At 53.4% G+C, this 13,998-nt stretch overlaps 1 protein-coding gene across 1 annotated transcript in view; it reads left to right on the top strand.

The window, feature by feature from the left end:
* Positions 1-13,998, top strand: part of fbxl15 (F-box and leucine-rich repeat protein 15) — a 68,010-nt gene that overhangs the window by 35,465 nt on the left and 18,547 nt on the right. Inside the window, exon 7 of the mRNA XM_086138463.1 lies at positions 10,132-10,202. Coding sequence (XP_085994589.1) covers positions 10,132-10,150 — 19 coding nt within the window. The 3' untranslated portion in view covers positions 10,151-10,202. The remainder of the gene's footprint in view (positions 1-10,131; positions 10,203-13,998) is intronic.

Below are 13,998 nucleotides of genomic sequence, written 5' to 3'. Positions count from 1 at the left end.
CGCCAAGGTGCGCATGCAAATGGGGGAGGAATGCAACGGCCGAAAAAAAAAAAAAAAGAAAATCTCCCCGCCCGATGTGGAAATAACACTGACGTTGTCGGATAGTTTAACCTTCATATTTTCATATTGGCCGGGGTGAGAGCCTGTAATTGCCGCCTCCTGGGGAGGTTGGGGGATGTATTTATTTTTTTTTTAATGATGATTTCATTGTTAGTGTTTTTGGACAGAGCTTGTGCTACAATATGTTGCACTATAGGCTGTAATTTCACGACTGGTTGCACATTTCCCTTAAAGCAACCCCCCCTTTTTTTTTTAAAATTATTCAAACTCCCCCCCCCCCCATCCTAAAGGGCCCCCTTCTCTTGTAGCAACCCCCACCCCACCCCTTCTTGGGCCCCCATAAAATGTGCTTTTTGCATAGGTGTCAAGCTCAGGTCCTGGGGGGCCGCTGTCCTGCATGTCTTCCAAGTCTCCCTGTTGCGACACACCTGATTCAAGTAAACAGGTTCAATGTCAGGCTTGCGCAGAGCTTGCTGATGAGCTGTTCATTTGAATCAGGTGCGTTGCAACAGCGAGACTTGGAAAACATGCAGCACAGCGGCCCTCCGGGACCTGACTTTGACACCAATGTTTTTGGGTGAGACAAGAAAAATGTTTCATTTGATATTATTGTTATGATTGGCACCCTGAGCACACTTGTGGAGTTTGGGATCCCCCCCCGGGTACAACGCCCTCATTTGCGACACCGACATGAGCCTCGACGTAAAACACACGTCGCGCAAGTCTCGGCGAATGTCCCTGTCAGATCAACATGCAATCGCGGGACCAAGTCCCAGCACTCCCCTGAAAGGAGCGAAGAGCACCCGAAGACTGGAAATCAGTCATTCGTTATGCAGATTTGCGGCTAATTATGAAACGTGCCCTGCAGTGCTGGATTCAAACTAGGCCGTCAAAAACTTCTTTACGTGCAGTAGGAGTGATGGTACTGCCGGGAACAGAAGGTCAACCCCCGTTTCCACGTGGATACTTTCGCCTTGTGCGCCGCTTTGTTATCGTTCCCCCCACCCCCTTCTTTTCTTTTTTTTCGTTTCAATGTCACACCCGCTCGGAACGTCTCCATTTTGCCCTGGTAAGAAGGGAAATACGCGGAGGCAGCGGGGCTGCGGCCGCCCCCCAACGGCAGGTCGGAATGGCGTCCCGCCGCGGACGAGCCCGAGGGGCCGTCCCGGCCCGCCGCCCGCGTCCCGAGCAGACAGCCAACAGCTTCCAGTCACACGGCGGCAATATGGGAAGCGCGGCTCGTGTCCATGTGGGCGCATAATAAAGACCCGGGGGGGCTCCCAACCCACTTCATGTTCCCACTCGTCCCCGCTATTGCGAACCTTCCTTTGTCTCTGCTGAGCCACGGTGGCGTCACGCACAGCTTGGACATCGCCACTGTGTGTGCTTCAATGTGGGGAAATTGCAAACATTTTTAGAAGTTCAAATCAAAGTTGGAGCTAAATGTTGAAACATTTCTAAATGGGTCGCATGGAAACGCATTGACGAGTGAGCCCCAACTGAGCCGTACTCGGCGCACGTACTGTACCAGTTTCAAAAGAACAAGCGACAGTTTGAAGATTTCATTCGGCGATTCTTTCACGTGCCACTAGAGGGAGCCTGAGTCCCGCTCGCGCCATCCCAAATATAAGTGATCAAGGATGGAAGGGATTTCTGGAAATGCCGGTCTTGCGTCTTGACGTTTGTTTCCCGATTACCGCGCGCAATCATTAGTCTTCACATTCATGTTATTAGTTCTTCATAAAAGGCACTTATGAATCTCAAGAATGCTTGAGCCTATCGATGCTTTTCTTCACTGTGAGGGCGACGTCGCCGGATTGTTTAGTGCTCGTAAAGAAGAAGCCACTACTTTGGAATGACGCTCTGCTCTCGGCTGCGTGTGTGCGTTTGCGCTTCCTTGTCCTGGGGCGGGCGGGCGAGCGAGCCGACCCCGTTGTCTGGCAGCCCCATAAGAGTGTTTAGTGCACGCAGACGCCGATGTGATGCGCCGCGCTTATCACGTCAGGTTGAACTTTAAAAAAATCCCCTCCGCGCCACTGCCATGTTATCGCCACCTCTCGATGTCCGTTCCTGCTTTATTGTCGTTGCTTACTTCTGCGCTCGAAAGGGCCGAGGCCATAAAAAACATCTCTCGTTTCCGACGGCATTCCGTGCCGCTCTTTCTCGATCTTCCATCCCAAACCAACGAATGGGCCCGTCAACCACGAAAATAGGATGGCCGCGCAAATTTCATACAGCAAACGGAGGAAATCATCCCCCCCCCCCAAAAAAAAAAGGAAATTATTTTGCGATGTAATCACTGCACGGTGTGAAAAAAGTGACATGATTTCTTGGCTTATCTGCCGGCTTGGAATTTGACAATCCACAGCGGCGTTCGTTTGGCACGAGTGAAGCCTTCCCCACAAGTTGTTGTTGTTGTTGTTTTGCCCCTCCACTCGATTTCTCATTTTTCTCGACGTGCGGTGCGGCAGGAAAAAAGGATTTTTTTTTTTTTATGACGGCCCCCTCGCCAGCTTTTCATATTCAAACGAGCAAAGGTTTAATTACCAAATGATGACTGTGTCGTATGGTGCCGGGGCGGCTAATGAACGCGAGGTGGGAAGCGAGCGCGTCGTTTGAGCGAAGGCGCCATCCCAAGAAAACGGCAATGAGAGGGGGGGGGGGGGGGGAGAGACAGTAAAGCATGTTTCATTTGTGATGTTTGGTGGCTGCTCATGGATTAAGAATTTTCAAGTATTGTCTGCCAGATGGAAAGGAGGCAGGAAGGGGGGGGGCTGGGACGGGGGGGGCATATTTACATCTGTGTCATATCAATCTGGCGTTGGGTATTTTTTTTCCCCGATTTTTTTTTCTTCTGTCTATTGTAAAATTAAACACAGCGTGCTAGCAAATGGAGCCCGAGCGCCCGGACTCGGGCTGCCAAAAGCCACAAAAAATGCCAGTCTCTGCAATCCCCCCCCCCCCCACCCCCCACCAAAAAAACAAAAACAAAAGACATTGTAATCATGTGCCCGGCTAAACATTATTCTTCATGATTCAGATCGCCCATGCTTGGAGTATCTCGGCTGTTTTGGGGTCCGCAGCGGCCAGCCTTGGTCGCACCGCTCGGCCTTTTGTGACCTTCGTTTAGGTGACGGCGTCGTGTTGATAAAAGGTGCCCGTGCATCATCAAAAACAATAAAGCAGCCCCCACCTCCCCCCTCCCAAAACAACAACAACAAAAACCTCAAACCGCGCCGACGAAATTTCCCACCAACGGTGATGAGGTCATCTCCGGCGGCCGGTCAGAGGCGGCCGGCCACCTTCCGCCTCGTCACTGACCCGCGTCAGACGCGGGCGTGCGTCGGCGACACCGGCAGAGCCCCGTGACGGGGACGCCGCCAAACCGCTTGTCGGCATGTGTCGAAAACGGGCCTGTTGCCGCGCCATTAGCGTGACAAACGGGCAGCCGTCTCGTTTGATCAGTGCTTGTCCAAAGCAGAGGGGCTTCGGTTTTCAAACGCACCATTAGGTGGCGCCGCGTCAAAACTTGATTAAAAGTGGAAATAAGATTTTTATGGCTTTTTTTTTTTATATAAAGGCCTTATCGCCGACCCATCGGTGCCTCCGATTACACGCCAGCCTTGTCGGAACGCCCCAGGCCGATATTTATGGCGCATGCGCTTCGCGTTTGTTTTCAACGTGACACTGTCACCTAGTGGCCCGGCATGCATATGATGTCCTCGCTCGGCAACCAAAATCAACAACGCCTTTGCCAGGCTGAGTCCCCGCCACCTCAATGGCACGTTGTTGACATAAATACAGTCGAGGATAATTTTGTCATAAAAATGCTAATGAGCGGGAGGCGAGGACCTCCCTTTGGGCGTCAGCTCGAGGTGAGGTCGTTTGTCGGCGCTCAATGGCGCTTGCGCTCAACACCGACGTTTTGTCTGCATTCATCTCCAAATGAAGTTCTCGGAGGCCCGCGCTGATCAATCACGGCGGGGCTCCAGCTGTTCGCCGCTCTTTGGCCCGTCTTCAACAGCCGGCCTTACAAATTGGCCCTGAATGGTGTCGAACGAGACCCCCCCCCCCCCCCTGCAATCCCAGTCGCGTGCCTCCTTGCCGCCTTCTGCTCGCCGCCGTCGGATTGTCGCGCGGCTCAGCGGGATGGGCTCCATCTTGGATGCTCGCCGGCTTTGATCGTGCGCTCCCGTCATGGCCCGTGTCCAAAAGTGCTCGCTGCGCTTTGCCGGCAAAATGGCATTTTTATGCTAAAGCGCTCACGGCCGAGTTCGACCCCCCCCCCCCCCCTACTAAAGCAGGATGATGATGAGGATGATGATGAGAATGGCAGTGCAAAGCAATGCACCGTTTCTGGGTCGCCGTCAACCCGTTGCTGTGAATGCGATGAGAAGAATGCGAAATTAAAGTGAAAGACATTTGAAAGCTTAGCGGCATCATTTCCTGTAGCGTCTCAATGATTTGTTTTTCTGTCAGAATCGCCGTTGCCACTTTAGCAGCAAAGTAGCCGTAATAGCGCCACGTCACAAAGAACGCTCCTTTTGTCACTGGGAGACAAATTGCTCGAAATGACCGCGGCATGAGTAAGAGCCAAGACTTTTCCTGCTCACGCAGTCGGCGTTCGAGCTCTCCCCCCCCCCCTCCTCCTCCTCCTCCTCTTCTTCCTCCTGCTGGCGAAACAAAAAACGCAATCAAGATCCAGAGGCCGCCGTTCCTGTATATAAAGATAAATGATATGATGCCAAATCCCACTTAATGACGCGCTTTGGATTTTCCAAACGCGGCCATTTTCCAGCTTGCGAATCGTGCGGAAGGAGCTAATTATGGATGGAGAGGAAAGACGACGACGAGCAAAAAAAAACAAAAAACAAAATGCTCATTTTCAGGGATAATGGAAGAGAAACGTTGCAGATTAATGACGCTATTTATCTTTTTTAAATTTCTATCTTGTCTGCCCCCCCCCCCCCGGCGATGCCGCCGCTTTTCCCCAGGGAGAATATTCCTAAAAGGGAATTGAAGTGTAATAGGTTAGCGCCACTTCTTTTTAAATGGAATTTCCCGGCCATACAATCTGGCGATTTTTTTCTCCCCCACCACCGTACCTGAAATGGAGAAAGATGGTGCGTCTTTGTCACCACATATGCTCCGTTCTCATTTCAAATGATTAAAAAGCGGGGGGGGGGGGGGGGGGCCCAAAAAGCCTGTCCCACTGTCTGCTGACAACACCAGCAAGTGTCAGCCATGTGTTTCCATTAGGGGCCCCCGCGGTGGTCCACGGGGTTGTGGCCGCTCTTAGTTTCCATTTCAGTCTTTTATCTTGATTTAAGGTGATTTTTTTATTTTTTATTTTTTTCTCGGTCCCCAACATTTGCAAGCAAGCGGCCCCGTCATCCTCCCTCCCGGCTCGCTCCCTCCCTCGCCGCTCAATTCCCCTTTTAGGTACTCGGAACCGCTGCGTCGGCGCGGGGGCGGGGCCGGGGCCCTCGGGGGACCACAACAACCATCTTTGCTTTGCAACGATAAAAAAAAAAAAAAAAAAAAAAAAAGTGTGGATGGCAACTTTCTAAATGTGGCACCGACGTGACGGAGTTAGCGTGTATGACAAAAACACATTTTCTCTGAATTGACACATCTCAGCAAATGTGTGCGGCCGTACAAAATTATTATTATTTTTTTGGAGAATTCTATAATGGACCACCCCCGACAGTAGAGTTTAGCTAATACAACTATTTCGCCTCATGTGTGTGTCCTGTGGTCACGGCTTCCCCGACAATCCAGACAGAAATGGGATTGCGGCGGTCGGTGTCCGATGTCGTGTTGTTACTTCAACTCGGAGAACGTTTGGATGCGGCGCTCTCAATTGCCGCCGCTTTCTCCTTTCTTGGGGCGGCGTCGCCGAAAGGATTGTCCCCGTTTTTTTCTTTTTTCTCTTTGCCTTTTCGGCCTCGGATTCCTATTTAGAAATTCTGCGGGCCGCAATCCTTAAAGGATCCGGAAGACCCTCTCTCAGTCCTGACCTGTTTATGCCGAGCGCCGAAGATGATGATAGGCTGTCAGGCCCCCGGCGAGAGAAGCCCCCCCCCCTCCCTCCTCCTTTCTCGAACGAGGCCAGCTATCCTTTAAATTGCCAGGGTGATAGTTGCAGATAATGCCAGAAATAAATCAGACCGGGGTGGTGGAATATTTCATTTGTTATCCATATTCCTTATGGGCAAAGGTGGCGGGGGGGGGGGGGGGCAATGATAGCAAAATGTAAACGCCGCCATTTTTTCCCCCCTTGCAGCACTTGAGATGCTGACTTTGACGAGTGCGCGCTCGCTGGCAGCCCGCCACCGATAAATCCAGCAGACGCAGACGATTGCCGCTGGTAATCTTGCACTCTTTCGTTCTTTTTTTTAGATGTCTACCACGACTATCATTTCAATTGTAACTGCAATGGAAACCTGAAATCATGACGATTCAGCCTTTTGGGGGGTTTTTTGAGCAGCTTGTTGATTTGACTCATTTTTCTGCCCGCGCATGTTAAAAGACACAAGAGATTCAAACCACAACTCAAACAAAAAGCCGCCGTGTCAAAATGCACACAAAATGCCCGCATTATTTTGCTGGAGCCAAATTCCCGCCTGGCCTCCCCGTTTGGCTCCCGCCGGACGGACGGACCCGGTCGATTTATGAATAAGTTGTTTCGATGGCACGCCGGGGTCCTTTTGTCGCGTTGCGTTGGCGAGGCGACGCCGCGGACCTCCCGCCGCTCGCGCCCGAAGCCCTCGTCCGCCGTGGCATTTTTAATCTTTATTTCACCGCGTTCATCCTCCCCAGACCTCTCGTATGTGCGCTCATTTCTCCTTTGGCCATTTTGGGCTAATTTCAAGGCCATCTGCCCCGAGCATCTGTCGGCCAGGGGCGGAAGAAAAAGAGAGGGGTGGGGGGTGGAAACCAAAATCGAGCTTTCCTTCTTCTTGGAACTTTCCTCTAAGGTCGTCGCCTCTCTCGAAGCCCTTTTAAGTCTAATTCTCCATGTAAACCTGGGACCCGCTTCCTCCTCCCTTTGAACATACACGAAAAGGGGCACTGAGGGGGGGGGGGGGGGGTGTCATATCCTCTCCATGTCCGACTGCTTAGTCAAGTAGCACTGTCAACAAGAGTGCACAAAAGATCAGAAAAGTGCAATTGTCATTTTCGGACAATGGCAGCCGGCTCTCATTAGCTGGAAAAAGTGGGTGAGCAAAACATGGCAACCCCCCCCCCGCAGAAATTGTTTGAAAGGCTGGCGGATTACAGACATTCTTCAACAGGGCCGCAGTTACCGCGGAGAGGTCCTCGCGGCCCTCGGAAGGGTGCCCGCCCCCTGGCCCCCCGGCCCCCCCCGTCCCCCTTCTTTGTGTTGGCCGTGTTTGACCGACATAGAAGCCGTGATAATCTCTTCCCCCCCGCGCCGTTTCTTTGGCAGGCTCTCCTCCCTCGCCTTGTCCGCGCCGCAGTAGCCTTTTGCCCGGCGCCTCCCGAACGCTTTTCATCCCCGCTTCCTGTGCATTGTCGGAGCTGCAGCGGCTTTAATCCCAGATTGAAAGCGGGAAAGTCGCCCCCCCCCCCCCACCCCCTCTGTTTGAGTGGCTATCTGGGGATTAAAATAGCGGATGATGACTTGCACGTATTCATTGCTTCGGAGACGCTCGGCTCGGCGTCGGCGCTTGCGAAACTCCGTCTGGGATGTTGACGGTGCTGGGGGGGGGGGGGGCTGTTCTAAAAATAGCTCGCCGGGGAGAAACCGTGTTGCTCTTCTTTCAAACTAAATGGATACAATGAAAAAATAGCACTTAACAGAGAGCGACAATCTTTTTGAAATCGCACGGTGACTTCCTGGTTAGTACGCGTTGTTTCGATTCGGCATTTGCAAAGATTTTTGTTGTTGTCGACGTTCAGGTGCGGCCCGAGCGCTCCTTCCAAGGCGCACCGCACCGCGTTTGACAACGACCGCTGTGGCTTTCAAAAGAATTCTTCGGTTGTTTCCGCGACGAGTTGACTCGGAAGGAAAGCGGGAAGCTTCGCCGCACGACGCCATCAAATTAGCCACTTGCTCGTTTTTGTTTAGAACTTTGTTAGTGTTTTGTCACGCTCGGCGCTTTTTAGCGTACGGCCTTCATGTAAGAAAGGCCGTTTGCGTTAATGGCACGCGGCGCGCGCGCCTCCATAAGGACTGATCTACGGCCACCGCGGCCGACCGTCGTGGCACTTTATGGCGCGTCCCTCTGCCGAGGCGCGGTAATTGGTTCCCCCGTCGTGCCCCCCCCCCCCCCCCCGCCCCTCCGCGGGGAGCGCTCCAGTGATAACTTTTTCGGCTAACGTGCGCTCGTCTTTATTGCGCCGCCCGCTAATGGCCGTCTACGAGTGCCGCCTGCGGCAAATAAATAGAAACTGACACAGTCATTGACTCAAATCTTTTTTTTTTTTCCCCCTCACCTCCTGAGATTTACCCTCCTCGGAGCAACAATTATTCCAAAGCGCGCAAGCCTTGTGTCTGGAGGCTTGCGGAATGAACATAAACTCTGGGTAAAAATTCCCAAATTGAAAGCTTTTGCTCAGCGAAAAAGGTGCCGCAAAGCAAAATGACAGCTTTTTTCTTTTTCTTCCTTTTTCCCCTGCATCCAATTGTGATAGACACGCCCACCAAATTCCAGGTCGATTGCAGAATTCCACGCCGGCCGATAATTGGATATGTTTTTTTTTAAGGAACTTGCGTTGGTTCCGAATAGAAAGCGTCCCTCGTCATCTATTAGCTTAACGCCGCCATCCTATTTTCACATCCATGCGGCGTGGCCCGAAGAGGAGCATTTTGGAAAAAGCGGGACAGAGTCGGAGTGCCCCCCCCCCCCCCCAAAAGGGACCCGCGAGTCTCCCGGGTTGCTGAACGCCGCCCCGACGGCCCTCTTTTGTTGACGGGCTCCAGTCGGTCTGACATCAGTGCTTCCTCCCGGACACAAGCGAGAGAATCGCACCCCCGGGGATCCAATCAGTCTATCATACTTTGGCTAAACATAGACTGGGAATTAGTTGACTGGATCATCAATTTGACGAAGTGCTTCGCAGCAAGGGGCTGAGTGAAAGCACCGAAGGGGGGTTGGGCGGGGGGAGAAAAGAAACCAACTTGGAGTTTCAGTCGAAATAAAAGCCGTTGTGTTCTAAAGGTGACCGGCTCTGTCTACAGTAGAGAGATTTTGATTTATTTATTTGGGGGGGGGGGGGCAGGTCAATGCTGAGCACCTGCAAAGCAAAATGACTTGGGAATAATTACTTCCTATCAACTCCGGCCTCTCCGGGGAGCAATTTGCCGAGCCCAGATGGCCGCCAAAATAGGATTGAGGTGCCACGCGCCGCTCGCAAAGGGATAATCAATTACCCAAATATCAATCGTGGCGCAAATGGCAGCGAAGGCTTCTCCAAGGAGGACGTTTGAAAGCGGGGAGAAAAAAAAATGTTTCTTGGTTCTTCCAGAGGGCCGCCGGGATTACGAACCTCTTTTGAGCTCGCGTTATTTTGGTGTGTAATTGATCGCAATGAGGAATGTTGTTTTTCGCTCATCTTCATCCTGAAAACTTTGCAATCATTTGGAACCGTTACGATGCAGCCTGTCCCCCCGCCCCCTCCCACCCTCGGTGAAGACAAGTTTTCGAGCTGTAATATTCAGCTGATGCATTAGCGGGTCCGCATTAGTTTCCATCCAAAGCGATGCGGGAGAAAATGACCGCCCCCCCCCCCTCCCTTTCCTCCCCCAAGGAAAAAAATAGTGCTTAATGATAACAAATGATCATGTTAATGATTTGTCCAAACATAACAAATGGAAAGAATGACCTCCTCCAAAGCACGCTCGCGTCATTAACGCATGATCAAAAGGAAACAATGTGTGCAAATAACTTCGGCCGGGGGGGTTCTGAAAGAAGCTCCCGATCAACATTGATCAAATATTCACGTGCAGCCAAGCGCAGCATTTTGTGACTATTGATCCAAATCATCACATGAGTGCGAATGGGATTTGTTGATTCTGAAGCCATTTTCCTTTCTGCCTTGCAGGAATGTCCACCGGAGTTGAGTTGGGGACCTTCTCTGCCTCATTTTCATGCTCCTGCCTGATGACGCTCAAGGTGAGTAACGACCGCATTCGGATTTGCCTGCCTACCGTTTCCAAAAAAAGAGAGAGAGTTGAGATAGCTATTTTCAAACCAGTCGTCGCCGCCATGGCGAGGGGGAACTTTTTTGCCGAGCGGATCCGTCTCGCCACGCTTTTAGTCCCCAAGCAACTTTCGATGCATTTTGCGGCAGCCTCGCTCGGGAACTGCGGGATGATGTGCCCGGGCCACTTCCCCCCCATACGACTGCGACCTTGTCCGCGCGACGCTAGCGTTAGCCCTCGGCCCTGAGCGCAATTCGATCACGCGCGCGCGCGCCCCCGCAACGTTCTACTCCCAGTCACCACCCGCCCCACCATCTCGATTTATATTTCATCTCAGAGTCGATGGAGAAGAAGGGAGGATTTGTCTTGATCCTCCACTCCGCCTTGAGGGAACCTCGTCTTAACCACACCTAACGGATGATTCACGTTACTGGACGCGCACACGCGCGCACAATAAAGGTCACGCTTGGCAAAGGCTCTCGATTTCCCCGTGAGTCCGCCGCGTTCCGTCGGTGTCGCGTTTCGGCGTCGGCATCGGTTGAGATTTATCGCTTTCCGTCATCCCGCAGAGCGGCGGTAGGAGCGAATGCTTCGACTCGCTTTGGCTTTCAAGACGCCATTTATACCGGTTAGAGGAGGAGCTGACATGAAAACCGGAGAGGCGTCGGCGGGCCGCGAAACGCAAAGTCCGTCGCTCATCGTTGACGGCGACGGACGGCCAAGGTTCGGCGAGTGCGACGGCCCGAGCGAATAAACGAAACGTTCGCCGGCGCTTGCGTTCGTACGTCCGGTCTGTTTTCCGTACCGAGTGGGCCGCGGAAGGCCCCGTCAATCCAAAGCTCTTTGGTAGCAAAACGGGAGGTGAGGACGAGAAGGGGCGGAAAGGGCCAGATGGCGACGTTGGCGCCACGAAGGCCGCGCGCTCCTTTCGGCTTCTTCTGCGCGAGCTGTAATTAAAAGGCCTTGTCACAAAGCGCCATTTAGGCTGAACGGATGGTACGTGCGGCGCCATTAATATGCCGCCGCTGCTCATTAGCCTGACGGCTCCCGCGCACGTCTTCGTGATTAACGTTCCGACGGCCTTCAGAGTTTCGTTGTACTTTAGTCCACTTTGGTGGAACTTTCCGCAAGCGCTTTTGGATATGGTCACGAACGGGGTTTTTTTAGTTGACCAACTTCATAGTTTATGTTGACCAACTTCCTGTTTGGAGCGCAGTCTCTCACTTTGCATTTCGGCTTCTTTTGCGATAGTCGGCGACGTAAAAAAAGTCGCCAACTTTCCCGCCGGCGACACGTTTGCAGTTTTCAGTTCCTGCTCTGCTCACTGACTTGCGCTGTCCTTTTTGTCGGAGTCGCGACTCGCCGGTTGCGCTGCCGGCGCCGCTTGCGCTGCCGGCGCCGCTTGCGCTGCCGGCGCCGCTTGCCCAGCTTCCCGTTTCCACTAACTTGCTCTTGGCGCTTTTTGATCCAGGCGCTAACTGCCCTCTTTCCATCTTTCGAAGCATTTGCCGACTTCTCTGTGACACTTTTTGAAAATGGTTGCCGTTTATGCTTCGAGCTCACTTTTTAATTTTAATTTTTTTTTTAACGTCCCACCCCACCAAAGTGTACTTTTTTTTCTCGATTATTTTGAGCATATCTATATTTATCTATATGCATGCATCCACCCCACTGCTTGGTACCGTTCCAGATCTTCCCCTCAGGCGCCCGTTTTGCGGGGGCTCGGAAGAAAAAAAATCGCGCGCTGCAGCTTTAGCTTTGGATTTACAATTCCATTTTCAGAGCGGAACAAACCACACGCTTTCCTTCTCGGGGCGGGGGCGATGGTGGGGGGGGGGGGGGCGCCTATGTTCATTGTCGTAGTTTACGAGTGTTTGTCCGCACTGCTCTCCTTTGTTTTATGGCGGCAAAGCGCGTGCAAGCTCAAAGTCAAAGTGGAGATGATGAGGTATTAGCCTCGGCAGCCGTTGTGCTCGCGCGTGTCAAGGTCGGGTCACCGCGGACGGCATCCTCTCTCGCTCGCTTTCTCTCTCTGCGTCTTCTTGCCATGAAAGGGGGGTTGGGGGGGGACGCTCACCTCATCACTGCTCAGATGGGGCTGCGCAGGGGCTACTCGTAATTGTCTCTTTCACCTTCTACATGACGACGATTGCGGGCGAAAACGGGAGGCTGGCGCCCCGCGTGCGCACCCGCTCAGCGCGCCCACGCGCTCGCTCTTTGCGGTCGCATGCGGCTTTTCTTGGGATGCCGCGCTGAAAAACATTTGACGGCTCCGACGAGGGAATAAGTCGAGCGACGCGATTCAGTTGGGTGCGCATTTTGTCGCGAGGCCGCCACACGCGCCGGACGGCCACCGTTTGATTTTGAGCTCGGTCCTCGCGTGCGGCATTTCCCGCTCCCGCGCGCTTCGCGTACTTGAAGTCGCAGGACGGCCTAGGCTGGGCCTTTTTCCCGGTGGCAGCATGTGATCCCAACGCGGGGCGGAGGAGAAAAATGAGCCGAGGAGGGGCGGCGGCAGCCTCCGTCCCGGCTGAGTCGGCACGCGACGCCGGACGGCCGCGCGTGCGTCTCTCGGGATGATTGGATCGATGGCGTTTGGACAGGACTTGTTGGAACATGCCTCTTTATTTGAGGCCGCGGCTTCCCGTCGGACGCCGCGCATTCATCAAGCTGTCGCCCGACGGAGATTGTTCTTGAGCGGCGAGCGCGATCATGCGTGTCGATAGTTTGCGGAGGTATGGACGGAGGCCGCCCCCCCCCCCCCAACGTACCCGGATCAACCCGCGTCTCGCTTTTGGGGGGGCGAGTGAGGCTCCGAAGACCCGCAATGCGGTTGGAGACCCGGGGCGGGCCTGCTTGGCGGCTGACCTTTGTCACTTGTTCTCCGGTGAAGGTCGGCGATGGTTTTCGCGCTCACCACGTGATGACGGCGAAATCTCGCTTCCCCCCCCCCCTCAATCCATTCCAGACGCAAATCCAATGACTCTGTTCCCCGCAATATTCCCCAAAACAGCCTCTATTGATCAACGCGACACGCTCAAAGCGGTGTGAAAGTGGGTCAATGACCATTTAAGATGACTTTGACGTTGACCGATGATTCGCTTTCTTCCTCGAGTTCTTTGGTGTCGGGCCGACGCTGGCCGTATTTCTCGTCGATATGGGGGACTCGCGGAGGCCGCCTTCGTTTCCCACGTAGTTGTTTACTGCGAAGTTTGGCGAAAGCCTCTGCCGGCGTCTTTCCGCGGCAATTTCTGCCTTCATATTTCAGCCTCTTTGCTCGCGGACGTTTGTGGGAGACTGACGATTTGAATCCGGCGTGGCGCGGAAGAAAGTTCCGGGGGGGGGGGGGGGGGGGGTTGTTGTTGTTGTTGTTTTTTTTTTTTGGTCAGAGGAACCGGGTAAGGGCTCGGATAGGAAGTCGCGCGTCGTAGGCGGCGGGAGGCGGCGGCGGTGGCTGGCGTTCACCCGATGGCCGTCGGGCGCGCCGACTCCCGGCGTCGCGGAGGGGAGTCGCGGCGCAGCCGAGAGCCTCGGCTTAATCTTATGCATCATTAAGCGCTCGGCGGCAAGCCGGCGCCGTTCATATACATCATCCACGCTTAATAAACATAATGATGACATAAGATGTAATTCCAGATGAATTTTCATTTTATAGGGAAATGGAGAATTCCTGTTGAAAAGGAAGCGAGAGAGAGGCCAGCGGGCTCGCCAGCAAATTATCTGGGAAGTGCCAAATAAATGTTGCTGCCCCACATTTGCTCCGGGTT

This window comes from Hippocampus guttulatus, chromosome 19 (assembly GCF_054856545.1).
Source record: "Hippocampus guttulatus isolate MCC_2025c chromosome 19, RoL_Hgut_1.0, whole genome shotgun sequence".
Classification (NCBI taxonomy): Eukaryota; Metazoa; Chordata; class Actinopteri; order Syngnathiformes; family Syngnathidae; genus Hippocampus; species Hippocampus guttulatus.
This window is presented reverse-complemented; position numbering and strand designations above follow the sequence as displayed.